This window comes from Rhinatrema bivittatum, chromosome 7 (genome assembly GCF_901001135.1).
Source record: "Rhinatrema bivittatum chromosome 7, aRhiBiv1.1, whole genome shotgun sequence".
In the NCBI taxonomy this organism is placed as follows: domain Eukaryota; kingdom Metazoa; phylum Chordata; class Amphibia; order Gymnophiona; family Rhinatrematidae; genus Rhinatrema; species Rhinatrema bivittatum.
In genome coordinates, this window is record NC_042621.1 from 132,117,914 (window position 1) to 132,136,942 (window position 19,029).

At 45.0% G+C, this 19,029-nt stretch overlaps 1 protein-coding gene across 1 annotated transcript in view; it reads left to right on the top strand.

Annotated features, from left to right (window-relative positions):
* The window catches only part of ANXA7 (annexin A7), a 169,930-nt gene that overhangs the window by 28,835 nt on the left and 122,066 nt on the right, over nt 1-19,029 (top strand). The window contains exons 3-4 of the mRNA XM_029609149.1: nt 1,361-1,559; nt 8,681-8,887. Of these exons, the coding sequence (XP_029465009.1) occupies nt 1,361-1,559; nt 8,681-8,887 (406 nt within the window). The remainder of the gene's footprint in view (nt 1-1,360; nt 1,560-8,680; nt 8,888-19,029) is intronic.

Sequence of the window (19,029 nt, forward strand, 5' to 3'; positions counted from 1 at the left end):
TTTTGGTGAGGGGGCTAAGAGCTAGGATTGGAGGGGTAGGGGGGGGGGCAGTACTCTCCACCCTGCACCCCCTCAAAAAAAAACAACAAAAAAACCCCATCGCCCTTGCCCTGTGCCTCACCCCCCAAAAATCATATCAGTATTCACCTAAAGAATTGTGCCCTCTTCCCCCAGCCGCCCAAACCCCAGTACTAACTGGGTTGGGGGGATGATTCTTTAGGTGATCCAAAGAATATTATTGCGTCTGAATTTGCTGCCGTTTTCTGGTTTGATTTTGTTTCTTGCTGCTGGTAGAAAGTATTCTGTCTGTTTTCTAGAAGTTTTTGGTATTTCTTTTGGATGTTCCTGTGAAATTGCCTCGGACACTTTCCTCCTGATGCTTCCCTAATATTTTCTTGTTTTCGCCTCTCTGAGATGTAGTTTCAGCAGAGGTATCACTTCCTGTGAAGTTTCCCTTTGAGAATCCCATAGTGTGGAAGTACCTGCTGCCGCCTCTTTCTCCCTTCCCTACCCACAACCTTCTTCTTTCTTTTAAAAAAAAATTCTGCTGAATTCTTGTTGCCACCTTTCTCCCCCTTCATCTTCCTCCTTTTTTCCTGGATCTCTTTCTGTCCCCTTCACCTACCTTTCAGTTCCCTATAGCTCATCCCTGTGCAAGATATGGGGGCATGCCTGACTTCATACCTGATGTGCTTGGCAGATAGCAACTGGAGGGTGTTTGTGGAAGAAGGCTGCACAGTCAGTCTTTGTCTCTTAAAACTCTATTCAGTCTGAGTTTCTTTGGCTCTCTCTGACTTCCCTACTGCACCTACTGAGCAAAGCAATAGGGGCCACATTCAAGCCTGTGACTACAGAAGGTAGCTGTACATGGGCCCCGTCCATCCATGCCCTTCTGTAGCACTGCAGAATGTGATTACAGTACACAATGCAAGTCAATGTTGCACTTCAGAGAGGATTAACCATGCGTGCCCACTGTCTTCAGACACAAGGGATTCCAATCCTTGGCACAGAAACTGGACAGAGTGGCTGAAGACTGTGTAAGCATCAGAACAGGGTGGCCTGAGAAAGGCTTGATGTGCATGGGCTGTTAACTATGCCACAGCTAGCAGTCTCAGGCTAGGCACCTGGGTTGCCAGAGAGAAATCTGAGTGGCTGTGGACATCTGGCACCCAGAGTTTTGAGCAACTCTGTAGATTTACTTATTTATTTGCATTTGTTTGCTGCCTATACCAAGGCCCAGAGTGGCTCACAGAGATACATACATAATAATAAAATTGTACAACTTGACTAACAAACTTGATGACAGTGGGTTTTTTTTTTTAGTTATTAAACTTTACAAATGTTTGGATTTTTCTTTTAGCCTCAAGGAGGAGAGTCTGCATATCCCCCTGCCCCTGGGGGTCAGTATCCATACCCTGCTGCCGGAGGGTTCCCACCTATGGGAGGTGGGGTCTATCCCCCAGATCCTAGTGGGGGCTATCCTGCTGCTGGAGGATTCCCTGCACCTGCAGGTTATTCTGTACCTGGGGCACCTGGTGGAATGCCATCTTACCCTGGAGGTAAGTTCTAAGGATGTCTTTCTACAGAGTAATTAGTCTTGTCAGCAACTTTGAGGTGTTAATAATTTGCCAAGCAATTAAAATCTGCCCAGTATTGCTGAAGGCTGTCTAGGGCTCCTATAATTTAGATTGTAAGGCACCTGGCCCTCTGTTTTGTACAATGAAAACTGCTTATAGTTGAGTGACATTGTTTCCTGTATTCCCCCATGAATTAGCAGTTGGCTAATTCAGTGTTTCGCAACCCCTCCTGGAGTCACACCTGACCATTTGGGTTTTCAGGATATCCATTCCAAATATACTTGAGAAATTTGCATACTTTGGAGACATATGTGGTGCAAATCTCTCATGCATATTCATTGTGGCAATCTTGAAAACCCGACTGGTTAGGTGTACCTCCAGGAGAGAGGGTTATGAAACGCTGTGCTAATTCTTCCTAGTCCAAACTCTAATTCATTCCATAAATAGAAGGTATCCTGGTTCTTGCCAAGTGGTTAGTCTCCCAAGCCAGGAGCAAGAGAATTAGCAAATAAAACTTCCAACTCAAATGGATAATTTACCTTCTAAACTTGCATTTTACATAAAACATAGACTATAACAGCAAATAAAGACCATATGGCTCATCTGTTTTGCCCTTCCACATCTTCTGCTCAGCTTTATAGTCCCTTCTGTTACCCTGGAGATCCTCTGTGGTTTTAGTGCTCTCTTGAATTCCAATACTGTCCTTATCTCCATCACCACTTCCACTAGGAGGCTGTCCACATGCCTCCTGTAAAGAAATATTTCCTTAGATTACCCCCTTCCACACTCATCTTGTGACTTCTTGTTCCAGAGCTTTCTTTTTGTTGAAAGAGGCCCACTTCCTGTGCATTTATTCCTTGGAGGTATTTAAATATCACTATCATCTCCCCTTTCCTCCAAGGTACACATGTTTAGATTTTTTAAGTCTGACCCAACAGGTTTTATGATGAAGACCGTTGATCATTAGTAGCTGCCCTGTAGACCCACTCTATTTGGTTTATATCCTTTTGAAGGTGAGGCCTCCAAAACTCTGCACAGTACTGTAAATGAGGTCTCGCTAGAGACTTTTACAGAGACAATTTTGCCTCCTTTTTTTCTGCTGGCTATTCCTCCACCTGGGCATCTAAGCTGCCTTCTGGTTTTTGCCTATGTCTTAGTTATGTATTTAGTCATCAGATATGATCACCCCCAGATCCTGTTCCTCTTTTCTGCACAGAACTGTTCCCTTAGGGTTTTGCAACCCAAATGTATGACTCTGCATTTATTTAGCATAAAATCTTTGTTGCCAGACTCTAGACCATTCCTCAGCTTCACTAGATCCCACCTTTAAAAGCTTTGCTTAAGACATATGTTTTCTGGCTGGTTTTCCTGTAAAATTTAATTTTGTCATCAAAACATGCAAATCTGACTTTTTTCTTTCTTTTTTTTTTGTTAAATCATTAAAAAAAACCAAATTTATGAATGCTTTATTATTGTAAGTTTGCTACAGCTTGGCACCAGGTGACTATTAAATGTTTTCCACACCTTCCAGGGTGTCTATCCTGTTGCAGATTTTGGTATCATCTGCAAAAAGGCAAATCTTTCCCGATAGTCCTTCTACAGTATTGCTTACGAAAATGAACATATTCGGACTGAAGACCAATTTTGTGGCACAGCACTATTAATGCCCCTCTTATGGAATGAACTCCATTTACCACTATCCTTTGTTGCCCCCACTCAACCAGTTTCTAACCCAGTCAGTCACAAGTTGCCTATGTGGAACCACGTCAAAGGCCTTACTGAAATGCAAGTTCACTACATCTAGTGCTCTCCCCTAATCTCACTCTCTGGTCACCTAATCAAAGAAGTTGATTAGATTCATCTGACAAGACCTACTTCTGGTAAAACCATGTTGCCTTGGGACTTGTAATCCATTGGATTTGAGAAATTGAACTGTCTTCTGTTTTTATTCCATTTAATTTGCTTACCACTAAGGTCAAACTAACCAGTCTGTTCTCAGCCTTCTCCTTACTTCCACTTTTGTGAGAAGGAACTACATCTGTCACAGGTCCTTTTGGCATGCAAGCAAATGTGATTATGCCCAGAACATATGCATACATTTTAAATGTAAAAGCATGTTTATATCAAATTTAAAGAATATTTAATCAATTTTGCTACTTTAAGGAGAAATCAGTTCTTCAGATCCATTCCTGACTCTAAAGAAGCATTAAAAAGGTGCAACAGTGTTGCTGCCAGAGCTTCCCTAAGTTCCCTTAATACCCTCAAGTGTATCCCGTTTGGCCCTATTGCTTTATCTATTTTTAATTTTGCTAGGTGTTCATGAACACAGTCTTCTGAAAATTATTTGAGTTGTAACTCGCCCCCATTCCTATTTGTGGTAGTTTTCTGTGGTTCTATTCCATGTTAACAGTGTTAAGCAAATGAAAACTACAAGCAGCAAAAGCTTTACTCTATTTTATATAATTTTGAGATCAAATGGTCTTAAATATGTTTGACGATTTGGTAATAAGAGATTTAAACTCCATTAAGGTTAAACCTCCCCCCAATTCCAAAATTCCCAATCACATGCCAAGAGTTCTAAACAGAAATAAGTGCAAATAGGTTGAGTTGATTAGTTCTCAGGGGAAAGAATAACCAGTCATCCTAGCACTGGGTAAGAGACTGGTGAGAGACCATTTGGATTGCAAGGAGAAGGAGACTTGGTAAGGTTAGGGATGGGGAAAGGGGCTTAGAGATGGTTATAGATAGGTTGTGAAAAGAGTAATGTAGAAAGGAAAAGACGGGTTGATCCCAGAGAAAAGATGGGAGACCAGATTAAAGACAGAAGCAAGGGGGGCAAGAAATAAAATGGAGAAAGAAAAGGAGGGGAGAGGAAGCAGAACAAAAGAAAGGAGGAAAACTAGACAAATAGCAAAGGTTGAAAGTAATTTCTTTATTGGAAAGAAACCCCTTAGTTCAAGGTAAGTTGTTAAAGATGATGGAAAATAAAGCTACCTAATACTCCTGTGTTTGAAAAATGTGTTTTTTTGTTTAATTTTGACAGAGGTATGTATTGGATCATGTTTGTTTGTATGTCATGTTTTACATTTCTTATTGACGTTTCTGGTTGAAGTTCAAAACTGTACAAGATTGGACACAGGTGTGAAAGGTGTGTATGTGCACAGTCACAATTGTTGACTTGTTTCTGGACTCTTACAGCCTTCCTCCCCTGATGGCCGCCTAAGAACTCTGCTCCCACTGTAATCTATATACACCCTCACATAACACCAGCGAAATCTGGTAGAAAGGCTATAAGTCGCAAGCTCATCACTTGCTTTTATCTAAAGATGTCAGTGAGGAAGAAATCGGTGGACCTAGTATTCTGTCTTCAGTGCAGCAATGGAGTTGGCAGAGATAGCAGAGGCCCAGAGAATATTTAGGTGGAAGCAGGCCGCAGCACCTGCAGTGATGCACTTTTGTCACAGAGCTCTTCTGTCCTCATGAAAGCTGATTTTTAACAATGGTTTCAGGAATTTTGGCAAGATATGCTGAGCATTAAAAAAGGTATACTAGACACTGTGTCTCATCTCCGGAGAGATATTTCCGATCTGGGTAGTAGAGTGGAGGAAAATGAGGCATGGCTCAACGCCCATAATGAGGCTCTGTCGAACTGTAAAGCAGAGTTCCTTAATGCTAGTCTGAAGAAGGAGAGAATTAATTGATCGCATGGAAGACATGGAAAATCAATCTAGATGGGGAATCCTTCATTTTAGAGGTGTGCCAAAGGGTCTGGAATTTGGAGACTGCAACCAGATCATGGGTAGCATTTGCATGCAAATACTAGGCAAGGATGGGAGGAGCCAACAGAGCTTCCCCTAATTGAACTGGACAGCATGCATCATTTATTTAGCCAACAGCGGAGTAATTTCCCTCCTGATATTGTGTGCATTCACAAATTTTCTCTAAAAGAACATTTACCAGCAAACCAGATGGATGGGGCCAACTCTATGGAGGATTTTGAATTTATCTCAAAAGTTTTTTATTACAGTGGGTGGAGGGTCATTTCATTATTGGGGAGCGATTTCAATTTAACATTCATTTGGATAATTCTTGTGGTTTACATTTGAAATCCAGTCACCATAGATTGATTAAAAAGATTATTTGCTGACTGGGGTTTAGTGGATGTGTGGAGATTGAGAAATTCTGTGACTCATGATTATTCCTCTTTTTCATGTCCTTACTCTTCTTACTCTGGACTTGATTATTTCCTTGTGGATAAATCTTTAACTCTTATTTCCTAGTGTGTAGCAGATGGACTCAGGACCAATGGGTATAGTATGCTTCTGATAGCAGTTGGAGACGGAGTCAGATTTCAATCTGACGTCACCACCAGTACATATACCCCTGCAGGAAGCTCTGCTCTTCAGTATTTCTCTGTCTCCATAGCAGTTTGGGACTCTATACACGCTTGCACAGCGTTAGAGTATTCAAACCAAAGAAAATTCCAAACAAGAAGAATCCTTACCTCTACAGATGAGTCCCGCTCTCCTGCAGTGATACCTAGGGTCCCTCCCCCAGTTGAGAATTCCTGAGGTGATTTCCGAGGTTCCTCAGAGGTAGGCCTCAGTCCGGCAGCCGGTTCCCGGCGTGGACTTAGCCCCCGGCAACGGGAGCGGTTTAGAGGCAGCAGGTACAGCACCGAATGCAGCAGTTAAGGTACTTTCCCTCTCCCCCTGCAGCCGGAGACTGCCCGGATCGATACCAGGAAACGCCAATACAAACCGCTTCAGTAGTCTGTGACAATGTGTCTGGCAAACTAATATTGGGTTTAAGGATCAATTTCCCTAAACTGCTGGTCAAGTGGCCGGTAAGGTAAATGAGTACCAGAACTCCACTGTAAAAGCAGTACTGTACCCTACTATTAAGGGTAATACTATTAAGGAAACAGATCAAATATTGGAACAAACTATTGCAGAGTTTATAACACTCAGAACTGTGAAATGTACTAACAAAAAAAAAGAACCAGATATAAGTGCAGTGGTGTTATATCATATCTGTACTACATCCTAAGAGGGTTCTGAGAAGTGACTCAGCCTTATATTATTTAAATACCTGGTCTGGAAAACAGTGACTTGAAGTAAGTGTGTTAGTACAAAGAGAGAGAGTGAGTGTGTAATTTCTATTAAACACACCAAGAAACCACTGAAGTAATTCCTCTGTGCATAGATAGAAGAGAGGGAAATTAATTTTTTTTTCCACTCACTTAACTAGCAAAGTTCAATAAGGCTTCTAGACCACAGCTTGAAGGAATTCAACTAGAACACTTGCGGAAGAGACTGTCGGTGACAGTGTAATTAGGAATACACCATTTGTTATTTAAAGTTTAGTTAGGCACAAAGTCAAGCCAGGAGACTACGCTCTCCAATTGGATCCAGTGACAGGGTCCCTCCAGTTGCAAAAGCTGCGATCCCTAACAGCAATTTAGGTAGTTACGTTATCAAGCATCAGTGAAGGGGACGAAGATAGACTGCAGAGCAAAGGAAACAGCTAAGTGCATGCAAACCAATACTTACACAAGAAATACTAGGAAAAAAAACCTGAGACTATAGTACTTACCGACCCCCGATTCAAATATTATAAAGGAAAGAGAGAGAACTTACGGAGAGTAACAGCAAAGACAAAAAAAAAAAAAGAGTATCTCACATATATAAGGAAAATACCCAAGAGACACCAACATCAAATAACAAAGGAGAGTAACAGTTTAGAGTTACCATCTTCAGAGACCGTGGTTATACTTTTATACCTGTAAAACCAGAAGTAAATACAAAGACTCAATTTCTTTAAGGAAAAGCAGTAAAGAAACACACTTTACAAGAGAGTAAAGTAGTTAGTTTTAAAGAGGCCAACTTATCTGATAAATACTCTTAAATTAAAGAACTAATTCTTTTTGTTGGTAAAGATGTGAATAGCTGTAGGAATATAAGAAAAGTGTTAATTGTTAATATTGACAGTGTGGCGGCTGTTGTATATTTATTTTTGCAAACTTGGTGGAGTGTAAGAAATAATTGTTAATATATAACTGGTCCATCTGAATTATTGCTGTCTAAAGACTCTGATTTCCCTCTCTACCCCTGGGAGACTGCCTGGGAGGGTTCAGGCCCTTATTTCTTGTTGAGAAGACCCAGCTGGAAGAAGATCAATACTATTTTTTTTTTCTCTTTCAATTGGTACTTTGGTAACATCCAATTGTGACTTTCTTATTAACATCTGAAACCCCCAGTAGTTGCAATTTGTACCAGAGCGGGAGAGTAACTACCACAGAGTGTCTGCTTGGTGAGAGGCAGATGCAGGCTGGACCAGGTTTGTACCTCTGCCAGAAGAATGGCTTTGGGGATAGCAGCCAGGCAGCAGCTGTGTCTGAGCCATTGTTTGGACAATACAATTTCAAGTTTAATCTTACGGAATTGCCCCTTAAAGGATCACTCTTGTTTGGGAGTGAGTTTAAAAAAAAAAAGCAAAGGAAGATGGCCAATAAGTGACTCTAGGTTCCTCGGTTGCTAGAAGAGGGACTTTTCAGAGATTTTAATTTTGCTATGGATTTTAGACTCTCTGCTACACTATTTCTTGCATGGTTGCTAATCAAAATCTTTGGTGTAGAATAGTCCCTACTCCAGGAATGCTGAAGAAGACCATCCTTCCCTGCAGATCCATTACAAGGACCCGGACAGTCTGTTTCCTTCTCTCATTTCTTCCCACCCACTATCTCCACAGTACCTCAATTGTCTTAGGGGATTTCTAACCCTTTCAGTGCTGCTGTAGAAATTGTCCTCCCTCTGACACACAAAATTCCCCAAGACCTGAACTTCTGGAGGTGCTCCAGTATTTTTGTGTTTTACATGATGTTAATGATCAGTGTTTTTCTTTTTAGTTGCTGTTTAAAAACTTGGTAAAAAGAATAACTAATGAACTAAGTATCAAAACATTTGGTTTGTTTTACTGGTGGAGGTTTGTGTGAAGCTCGCAAGAAAACAGGGCAGTTATCATCTGAGAAAATGTTACAGAAAAAACTTTTGCATTTGTTCTTGTGCCAAAATCCTGAACTATTTTCCTATTACATTCCAAAGTTCCAGGCTTTGGTGGACCTCCTGGTGGAGCCGGCTTTGGTGGACCTCCTGGTGCAGCCGGTTTTGGTGGACCCCCTGGTGGAGCTGGCTTTGGTGGACCTCCAGGTGGAGGAGGCTATGGTGCAGCAGGATTTGGTGGGGTCCCTGGTGGATTTACTCAACCTCAAGTCCAAAGCTATGGAGGTAGCGGACCATCTCCAGCACCAGGTATGTGTACTATATTTAGGTTGGTAAAACTATCGAATTGGCAGTTCACCCTTAGTGTAAACACTCCAAGAAGTGCACAAGCATTGCGCTCTTGATGCTTGCTTCAGCCTTTTCCTTACAGGCCGATTCATTAAAGTGCGGGAGAGCCGGCGTTCCGTGTTGAGTGCCCGCTCTCCCGACGGGCACCCTGCACCTCTCCTGTGCACTCTAATTTTTGTTTTCCTAGCGTGTAGCAGATGGACTCAGGACCAATGGGTATTGTGTATTCCTGACAGCAGTTGGAGACTGATCAGATTTCAATCTGACGTCAGCCCTAGTACATATACCCCTGCAGGAAATGCAGTTTTTCAGTATTTTCCGTCTCCATAGCAGTTTGGGACTCTGTGCACGCTAGCACAGCATTAGAGTAATCTACCGAAGAAATTTTAGCTCTACAGACGAGCCCCGCTTTCCTGCAGTGACACCCATTGGGTCCCTCCCCCAGTTGAGAATTCCCAAGGTGATTTCTGCGATCCCTCGGAGGTAAGCCTCGGTCCGGCGGCCGACCCTCGGCAGGGACCTAGCCCCCAACATCAGGTGAGGCTGAGAGGCAGCGGGTGCAACTTCGAGCGCAGCGGTGAAGGTATTCCCCCCCCGCAGCCGGAGACCGCCCAGAACGAGACCGGGAAGCGCCGAGACAAGGTAAGGTAGAAATTTATTTAAAAGTCTCCGGTCTCTGAAGCTCGAGGAGTCGCACAGGTCCCCAGCCGGGACCAGTGCCACCGGGTTGATCTGCCCTAGCAGGGCTAGAAACCGGTCAGATCTGAGGGTCCTCCCACGTGGAGACCCTCCAAGGTGGTCGCCATATTGACCGCGTGGTCGCCTTCACCATCTTGACCTGTTCGCCACCCTGTCTGCCGCCCGATCGTGCGCACAGAGGCGAACTATGCGCACAATGTCGCGCGCCCAAGTAGCATGCGCACAAGCGACGCACATAGCCACATGCTTACTGTGCCGGGCGCATAACTTCGATCTGTGCGCACAACAGCGCACACATCTCCCTGAGCGCGTACCAATCCTACGCGCACAACTTCGACGCACTGGAGTGCATAAATAAGCCACCCGGGCCCTGTATTTTACACGCACAAGCCATGGCACCACGAAAAAGAAGCTCAAGGCTCAGGGCTTTTGCCCAGCATGCCACATTAGAGCTGCACAGCATGAGGAGGCCACGGCCCTGTGTACACACTGCGAGAAGGCCCTGGGGGATCCAGCCCATGGCCCTCCCCAGCCGGTACCGGGTTCCAGCTTCTCGAACAGTACACCAGACCTAGCCATACCCCAGCGGGACCCTCCCTCACAGGGGATCCCCAGGGACACAGTGCCTCTTAATTTAGACCCAGCATCTATCTCCTGGGTGGAATTCTTCAAAGGCCTGCATACTTTCGTCCACATGCAACCAGGGCCTCCGATAATACGGCCACAACCTCTGCCAGAGGACCTCAACATTCCGGGATTCTCTATGCCCAGGAAGTGATTCCACCGCCCAGGAGCCCCATCTTCGGAGATACGGACAACTCGGATGAGGATTCAGAACCTCTGGAGGAAGGGGAACTCCCCCCTCCCCGGGGACAGAGCCCCACTAAACCATGAGGAGCTTCTTCACCAAGGACGAGCTCCCAGACCTGGTCACACACAGCTTGAAAGAGCTCGCTGTCCCGGGTACAAGTGCCTCGGGGGAACCTAAGACGAATCCTCTCCTAGAGGGACTCCGTCAGACCTCGGGTCATTTCCCACTATTACAAGCCGTCCAGCAGCTAATTGACCTGGAATGGGATGCCCCAGAGACTACGTTCAAAGGGGGGTGTGCCCTGGCAGCTATGTACCCTCTGGACCCAGCTGCAAAGATCTCCTGGCATGACCGAAAGTGGATGCCATGGTCTGCGCGGTCTTGAAGCGCACTACTATCCCAGTTGAGGGAGGAACAGCACTCAAGGATGCTCAAGACAGCCGTCTAGAATCCATCCTCAGTCTTTTGACATCTCCGTGGTGACACGAGCCTGCTTATCACAGATCAGGAACAACAATCCTGGAAAAGCCCTGGAACCAGCAGTATCATTCCTCAGGGATGCTGCTTCTGATCTGGTGTGCACCGTGGCAGCCAGAAGACAACTCTGGCATCTTCCAAAACGAGACTCACAAGGAATGCCCTTCAAGGGAACCCTCCAGTTCAGAAGCGAACTAGAGAAGGTAGCCAACAAATGGGGCGAATCCCCCACTACCGCGGCTACCAGAGGACAGGAATAAGAGAAACCAGCGACCCTTCCCCCGAACTTCCAGGGGCAGAGGATCACAGCGCTTCAACCCATACAGAAGCTCATATCAAGCTGCTCGCCCCGCAGGCAGGAGCCAGTCTTTTTGGAACAAGCACAACAAAAGGGGAGCTGGCTCGGGCCCAGGCCCCAGCTGCACCCCACAATGAAAATCAGCTGACTTGTCCAAAGGAAGAAACCATAGGGGGCAGACTTGCCCTATTCTACCAAAGATGGGTCGAGATAACTTCGGACAAGTGGGTCCTAGCCATCATTCGAGAGGGATATTACCTGGATTTCCACCACCTCCCTCCGGACAAGTTTGTGGAATCCCCCTGCCATGACCCTTCCAAGAGGATGGCAGTGGAAGCTACACTGACCAGATTGCTAGCCTTAGAGGCTATAACACCGGTGCCTGCACAACAAACAAATACTGGACATTATTCCATCTATTTTATCGTTCCCAAGAAAGATGGAACGATCCGGCCCAACCTGGGCCTCAAGTCTGTCAACCGCCACATGAAGATTCCTCGCTTCCACATGGAAAACCTATGCTCGGTAATAAGGACGATACAACTGGGAGAGTTCCTTACATCCCTGGATCTGTCAGAAGTCTACCTACACATTCCGATCCATCAAGAGCATCAGCGTTTTCTATGCTTCATGATCCTGGACCGTCAATAAAAGTTCCGGGCACTACCATTCGGGTTAGCCACAGCACCCCAGACGTTCACCAAGATCATGGTGGTAGTGGCAGCAACACTGAGGAAGGAAGGAATCCTCGTACACCCTTATCTAGACGATTAGTTGATCAGGGCAAAATCCCCAGAGGAAAGTCACCAGGCGACCAACAGAGTTAAAACTCTACTGGAGAGCCTCGGGTGGGTGGTCAACACAAACAAGAGCTGTCTGCAGCCCTCCCAATCTCTAGAATACTTGGGCATTCGGTTCGACACCAAACAAGACAATGTCATCCTGACACCGACAAGGAGATCAAAACTGATGACCCAGTTGCGAACCCTGTTGAGTGAGCTTCATCCCACGGCATGGGACTACCTCCAAGTCCTCGGCCTCATGGCATCCACAGTGGAAGTAGTGCCATGGGCAAGAGCTCACATGAGACCCCTAAAGCGCTCACTACTATCACGATGGAATCCGCTGTCCCAGAACTACACCGTACGTCTTCAGCTCCCGGACAAAGTTCAGACCCAACTACGATGGTGGCTACAAGAAGGCCACCTGAGCTAGGGAGTGAGACTATCCTCACCAACCTGGATCCTACTCACCACGGATGCCAGCCTACGAGGATGGGGAGCACACTGCCAGGTGCTAACCGCCCAAGGGCAATGGAAGAAGTAGTTGGGATGGAACATCAATCGCCTAGAAGCCCGGGCAGTCAGACTAGCCTGCCTACGGTTCGGTCACAGACTCCGAGACAAATCAGTCAGAGTAATGTCTGACAATGCCACAACAGTGGCCTACATCAACCGTCAGGGAGGAACCAGAAGCCAAAAGGTGTCTCTGGAAATAGACCCCCTAATGTCATGGGCGGAAGCGAACCTTCAAGAGATTTCGGCCATCTAGATCCAGGAGAATGGAGGCTGTTGACCACAGCATTCCAATTGATATTAAACCATTGGAGAATACCAACCATGGACCTCCTTGCAAACCGGTCCAACGCCCAAGTGCCCAGTTCTTCAGGCGCAGGCGGGAATTGAAGCCCTGGTACAGACCTGGCCACAGGAAACTCTATTATACACCTTCCCACCGTGGCCCCTATTGGGCACAATCATCCACAAGATAGAACACCACAAAGGACCAGTACTTCTAGTGGCCCCGGACTGGCCAAGAAGACCTTGGTACACAGACATGTGAAGGCTGCTGACAGAGGGCCCCCTCCCGCTACCGCCACACAGGGCCCTGCTGCAACAAGGACTGATCCTCCACGAGGATCCAGCTTGATTCTCTCTTACGGCCTGGCCATTGAGAGGACTCGCCTGAGGAAGAGCAGATACTTGGGGGGCAGTAATTTGACACCCTACTCCGAGCACACAAGTTCTCCACATCCCTAACATACATAAAGATTTGGAGAGTATTCAAAGCCTGGTGTGGGGACCGTGATGACATTCCATGCTCAGTCAAAATTCCTGTGATTTTGGAATTCCTGCAGAACGGACTACAGAAGGGATTCTCTCTCAACTCCATCAAGGTACAGGTGGCCACGTTGTCATGCTATGGAACCAGCCTAGCCTCTCACCCGGCTGTCTCACGCTTTCTGAAAGGAGTCAAGCAGATCCGACCACCCCTAAAGTGGCCGGTGCCTCTATGGCAGTGGTTCTCAACCCTGTCCTGGGGACCCCCCCAACCAGTCGGGTTTTCATGATATCCACAATGAATATGCATGAGAGAAAATTGATGATATGAAAACCCGACTGGCTGGGGGGGGTCCCCAGGACAGGGTTGAGAACCACTGCTCTATGGAATCTCAACCTGGTCCTAGATTTCTTAGCAGGAGCCTTCTTCAAACCTCTTCGCAGCCTGTCTCTCTGACTATTAACATTGAAGACAGCCTTCCTGGTGACAGTCTGTTCGGCCCATCGTATCTCTGAGCTACAAGCACTGTCCTGCTGGGAGCCGTTCCTCAGACTCACCCCGGGAACCATCTAGTTACGCACGGTCCCGTCCTTCCTCCCCAAAGTGGTTTCTCACTTCCATCTCAACCAAATCATCTCGCTACCATCGCCAGATGAGCCTAAGAATTCAGAAGAGTCTCGCAGTCTACGCCACCTCAATATCTGCAGACTCCTAGTCTGAAACCTGGAAAGGTCGGAATCCGTACGAAAGATGGACCATCTATTTGTCCTTCACAGTGGGAAGAAGCAAGGGGAAGTGGCCTCGCGAGCAACCATAGCCCGCTGGATCAAAAAGTCATCAAGGCAGCCTACATAGAAGCAGGCAAGCCACCGCCTTTACAAGTCCAGGCCCATTCCAGTAGAGCCCAGGCAGTGTCCTGGGCGGAAACCAAGATGCTGTCACCCGCCGAGATCTGTCGGGCGGCGACATGATCCTCCATCCACACCTTCTCCAGGTTTTACTGCCTGGATGTTCAGGCTCGCGAGGACACAGCATTTGCAAGGGCAGTACTAAGTGGGCCACGGGCAGCCTCCCACCCGGTTCGGGAGTAGCTTTTTATACATCCCATTGGTCCTGAGTCCATCTGCTACACGCTAGGAAATGGAGAAATTACTTACCTGATAATTTTGTTTGTCTTAGTGTAGAGAGATGGACTCAGCATCCCACCCACAGCTGCCGTCATGCATGGAATTCTCGGGTGACATCCCTGAGAGCGAGTGATTCACGGGTAAGCCATGCTTCCCTCCAACGTCTACACACATCCTACCAGGTGTCAACATTTCTCGATTGAGTGCACAGGCGGTCTCCAGCTATAACCAGTTCAAATTAATCAAGTTATTAAAGTTATTCAGTCATGCACATATCCACAATTGCTTTTCAAGGAGAATACTGAAGAGCTGCACTTCCTGCAGGGGTATATGTACTAGGGCTGATGTCAGATTGAAATTGATTAGTCTCCAACTGCTATCAGGAGTACATTATACCCATTGGTCCTGAGTCCATCTGTCTACACTAAGGAAAACGAAATTATCAGGTAAATAATTTCTCCAATTTAAATTAGAGCCAGCGCTAATAAGGACGTGCTAGGGACACTAGAGCGTTCCTAGCGCCTCCTTATTAGTGGAAGCGGCGGCTGTCAGCGGGTCCGACAACCGACGCTTAATTTTACAGACGTCTTTTCGAACCCGCTGACAGCCATGGGTTCGGAAAACGAACACCGGCAAAATTGAGTACCCGTTTTCGAAACCGCCGACAGGGAAGCAAAGTTTTTTTGAGGGGGAGGGCGGCCTCCAACTTAATATCGCCATGATATTAAGTCGGAGGGTGTACAGAAAATCAGCCTTTTCTGCTTGTCTGTTCACTTTCCCGGTGCTTTATATGGTTAACGCCTGCCGCACATTTTACTTTCAGTATTCCGTAGTAATAATGTGATGTGCGCTATTAGTTTCAGGGTGGTTGGAAGCACGTTTTCCACGCGCTATTACTCCTTACAGTATAAGGGGTAATAACGCATCTAAAATGGGGGCTAAACAGTGCGCTCAGCTGAGCGCACCGTTCTGTATCGGCCTCTTAGTTCATAATCTGTATGTCAGTGCTCCCCAAACCTGTCCTCCATTCTCTGCAAATATACCTCATGCATATTTATTTTGGATGCCCTGAAAACCAGATCTGTTTGTGACACTCCAGGACTAGAGCTGTCTACCCCTTCTCTAAACACTACATATAGCAGTGCTTCCCAAACCTGTCCTAGGGACCCCACAGCCAGTCGTGTTTTCAGGATATCCACTATGAATATGGATGAGATGAGTCTTCATGATATACAAAGTTCTCTCCTGCATATTCATGTGGATATCTGAAACCAGACCTGGTTGTGGCAATCCAGGATGAACATTGCCTACCCTTGGTTTAGAGCTTGGAATTGGCATGTGTGCTGCTGAAAGGTAAACATAGAATATGATGGCAGATATGGACCATAAGGCCCATCCAATCTATCCAATATAATCCCTGTTAAATTTCCATCAGCCCTAACTGATATTTCTTTCTCTTCACTACTAAGGATCCTGGTTTCTGTTAATATTTTTGTCTCCACCATCTCCCTGGAAGGCTGTGCCATGCATCAGCTGCCCTATTTTCTAATATTGCTCTTGAGTCTGCTTCCTCTGAGCCTAAAATCATGATCTCTTGTTTTATTATTTTCTTTCCACTGAAAAGTTTGTTTCTTGTGCACTATTTTTACAATTTTTAGGTATATGATTCTCTATTGTATACACAGGCTGTCCTCTTCTCTCCCTTGGGGTATACATATTTAGGTTCTTAAGTCTAATCTTGTAGGATTTTTGGTGCAGTGACTGCACCATTTTGGTAGCCCTACTGTGTATTATCTCTGTCCTTTCGGTGGTACAACCAGAACTAGACATTAATACTCCAGGTGAGGTCTTGCCAATGACTGTAAAGAAGCATTATTGTTGCCTCTCTTTATACCTACTATGCCTATATACCCTAGTGTTGCTCTGGCTACCACCTTGATTATTCTTCAGATATGATCACCCTGAGATTTTTTCCAGCCCTGTGCAAAGTGGTACTACTCTCCTTTTTCTGCCTACTTTGTCTTTTCTGAACAGAGATGGCAGTGTCTCCAACACTGGACTTGAGCCATGTCTATGTAACAGAAACAATATCAAGATCTGCTAACATTTGACCTCGCTGGTCTGGAATCTTATTGCCTGGGCTTATAAACATTTGTGCTCAGCCTTCCACATAGTTCTTTCTTCCATATAACCTCGTCCTTGATGAAGGGTGAGATTTTCAGTTATTATGTGAACCGGTATGATGTCCCCACTAATACCGGTATATAAAAGTTTCTAAATAAATAAATAAATATCAAATACATTAAATCAAAGCCATGCCTCCCTTATCCTCCCTGTTTACAGGTAACTGCAAAGTCTTTATCATAAGAACATAAGAAAATGCCATACTGGGTCAGACCAAGGGTCCATCAAGCCCAGCATCCGGTTTCCAACAGTGGCCAATCCAGGCCATAAGAACCTGGCAATTACCCAAAAACGAAGTCTATTCCATGTTACCATTGCTAATGGCAGTGGCTATTCTCTAAGTGAACTTAATAGCAGGTAATGGACTTCTCCTCCAAGAACTTATCCAATCCTTTTTTAAACACAGCTAAACTAACTGCACTAACCACATCCTCTGGCAACAAATTCCAGAGTTTAATTGTGCGTTGAGTAAAAAAGAAATTTCTCCAATTAGTTTTAAATGTGCCCCATGCTAACTTCATGGAGTGCCCCCTAGTCTTTCTACTATCCGAAAGAGTAAATAACCGATTCACATCTACCCGTTCTAGACCTCTCATGATTTTAAACACCTCTATCATATCCCTCCTCAGTCGTCTCTTCTCCAAGCTGAAAAGAGACAACTGAGGGGGGATATGTTCCATCATTAACCTCCTTTGAAGATGCATTCAGCTTCTACTGCCACTCCACTCCTCTAGTTCAAACTTCTGTCAGTGTTCTGAATTATTCATGTAGGATCTTTGATCCATTCTTGGAGAGATAAAGACCATCTCTACTGTGTAGTCCGTTATCTTTATCTTGTATGAGCTCAGTTCCCAATAAGTCCAAAGCCATGTTCTTTAAACCAATTCTTCAGTCATGCATTCTAGATTCAGATGTAACACAACCTCTCATCCCCTTTCCATATAGGTTCTAACATGATTACAGACCAAGGAAATAAGTTCTCCTTATTTTCTTATTGTCTTTTATATTTTTTTAAAGGATCATTTTAATGTGCCATTAAAAGTTGTAAGAGATATGAAGACTCCTTCATATTTGAAAACCAAAAAAAAGCGTAAATTTTTTGATTTAACCTTCTAGTTATGAGATACATTATGGCTAATTTAGTTCCCCATCCACTGGCAATTAAAACATGGTTACTCTGATTTGCCCCCACTCCCCAAATCAGAGTAACTGTGGACATGAAGCTGGAAGGGGGGGAAGATCATGTCGGATTTTTTTTGTTTTTTCTACCCCTGGCTTAGGGTTGGGAAAGATTGGGGCTGTTTTGGGGCATAAGAGTAGATGTGGGAGATTGGAGCAGAATTTTGGGCATTTTAATTCGGGGGACTTGAAACACATTCTTTAATCACCAGTGGCATGGGGAGAGGGAGAGGATTGGTCATAACTTTTATCTATTTATTTTGTTTGTTGCTGTTTTCTGTAAGAGAAGGGGATCATGAGAGAGGCTAGCTGACTGATTTTTGGTGCATGGAAGCTGAGCATATTAATTCTAGGCAGCTAAGTTTGACACCTAGATTTAGGATGATTTTCAGCCTTAAATCTAGCTGGCTAGGTTTGACTGAAAATCAGCTTTCCTTAAGGGGCCAAAATTTGGTTGACTGCATTATGGGCAGTGGCGGATTCCCGATGAAGACCGGCCCAGGGATTCGCCGCCCAGGTCTGTTCAGGAGATACCACGTGGTCTGCCGAGCGCGGGTTTGTCACGGCCGCGCTCGGCAGACCACTTGACTAGTGCGACTGGCCTATCGGGGATGCCTGATCCCCTGGTTATAGGGCAGATTTTAAAAGCCCTACATGCGAAAACATTACATCCTTATTCTGTTAGATCTGTCATCTGCTTTTGAAGACTAGAAGAAAAAGGACTACAAAGCAACACAATTGCATGGTTTAGATCATATCTAAGTAACAGATTTTTTTCAGGTGCAAATTAAAAACACTATGTCAGAAAAAGGCTACAAACAGGAGTACCACAGAGATCAGCACTATCTGCAACACTCTTTAATATTTACCTACTACCTTTATGCCATCTACTCGCAGGACTTGGAATCATACACTACATTTATGCTGACGACATACAACTAATTTTACCCATTGAAGACACAATTGAAAAAACATTAATCCTAGCCAATATTTACCTGGACATAATCAAACTACTAAATCAAATGGAGCTAGTTTATAAATATTGATAAAACTGAATTCTTACACTTGGAAAGAAAAAATATTGATCTAATTCAAACACCAATAATGCTTAAAAATAACCAAAAAGTGGAATTAACCGAGAAGGTACGGAACCTTGGTGTAATAATAGATACGGAACTGAGCCTTAAATAACACGTATCACTGAAAATAGAAGAAGGATACGCTAAACTAATGGTTCTAAGGAAGTTAAAACCTTTATTAACACTAA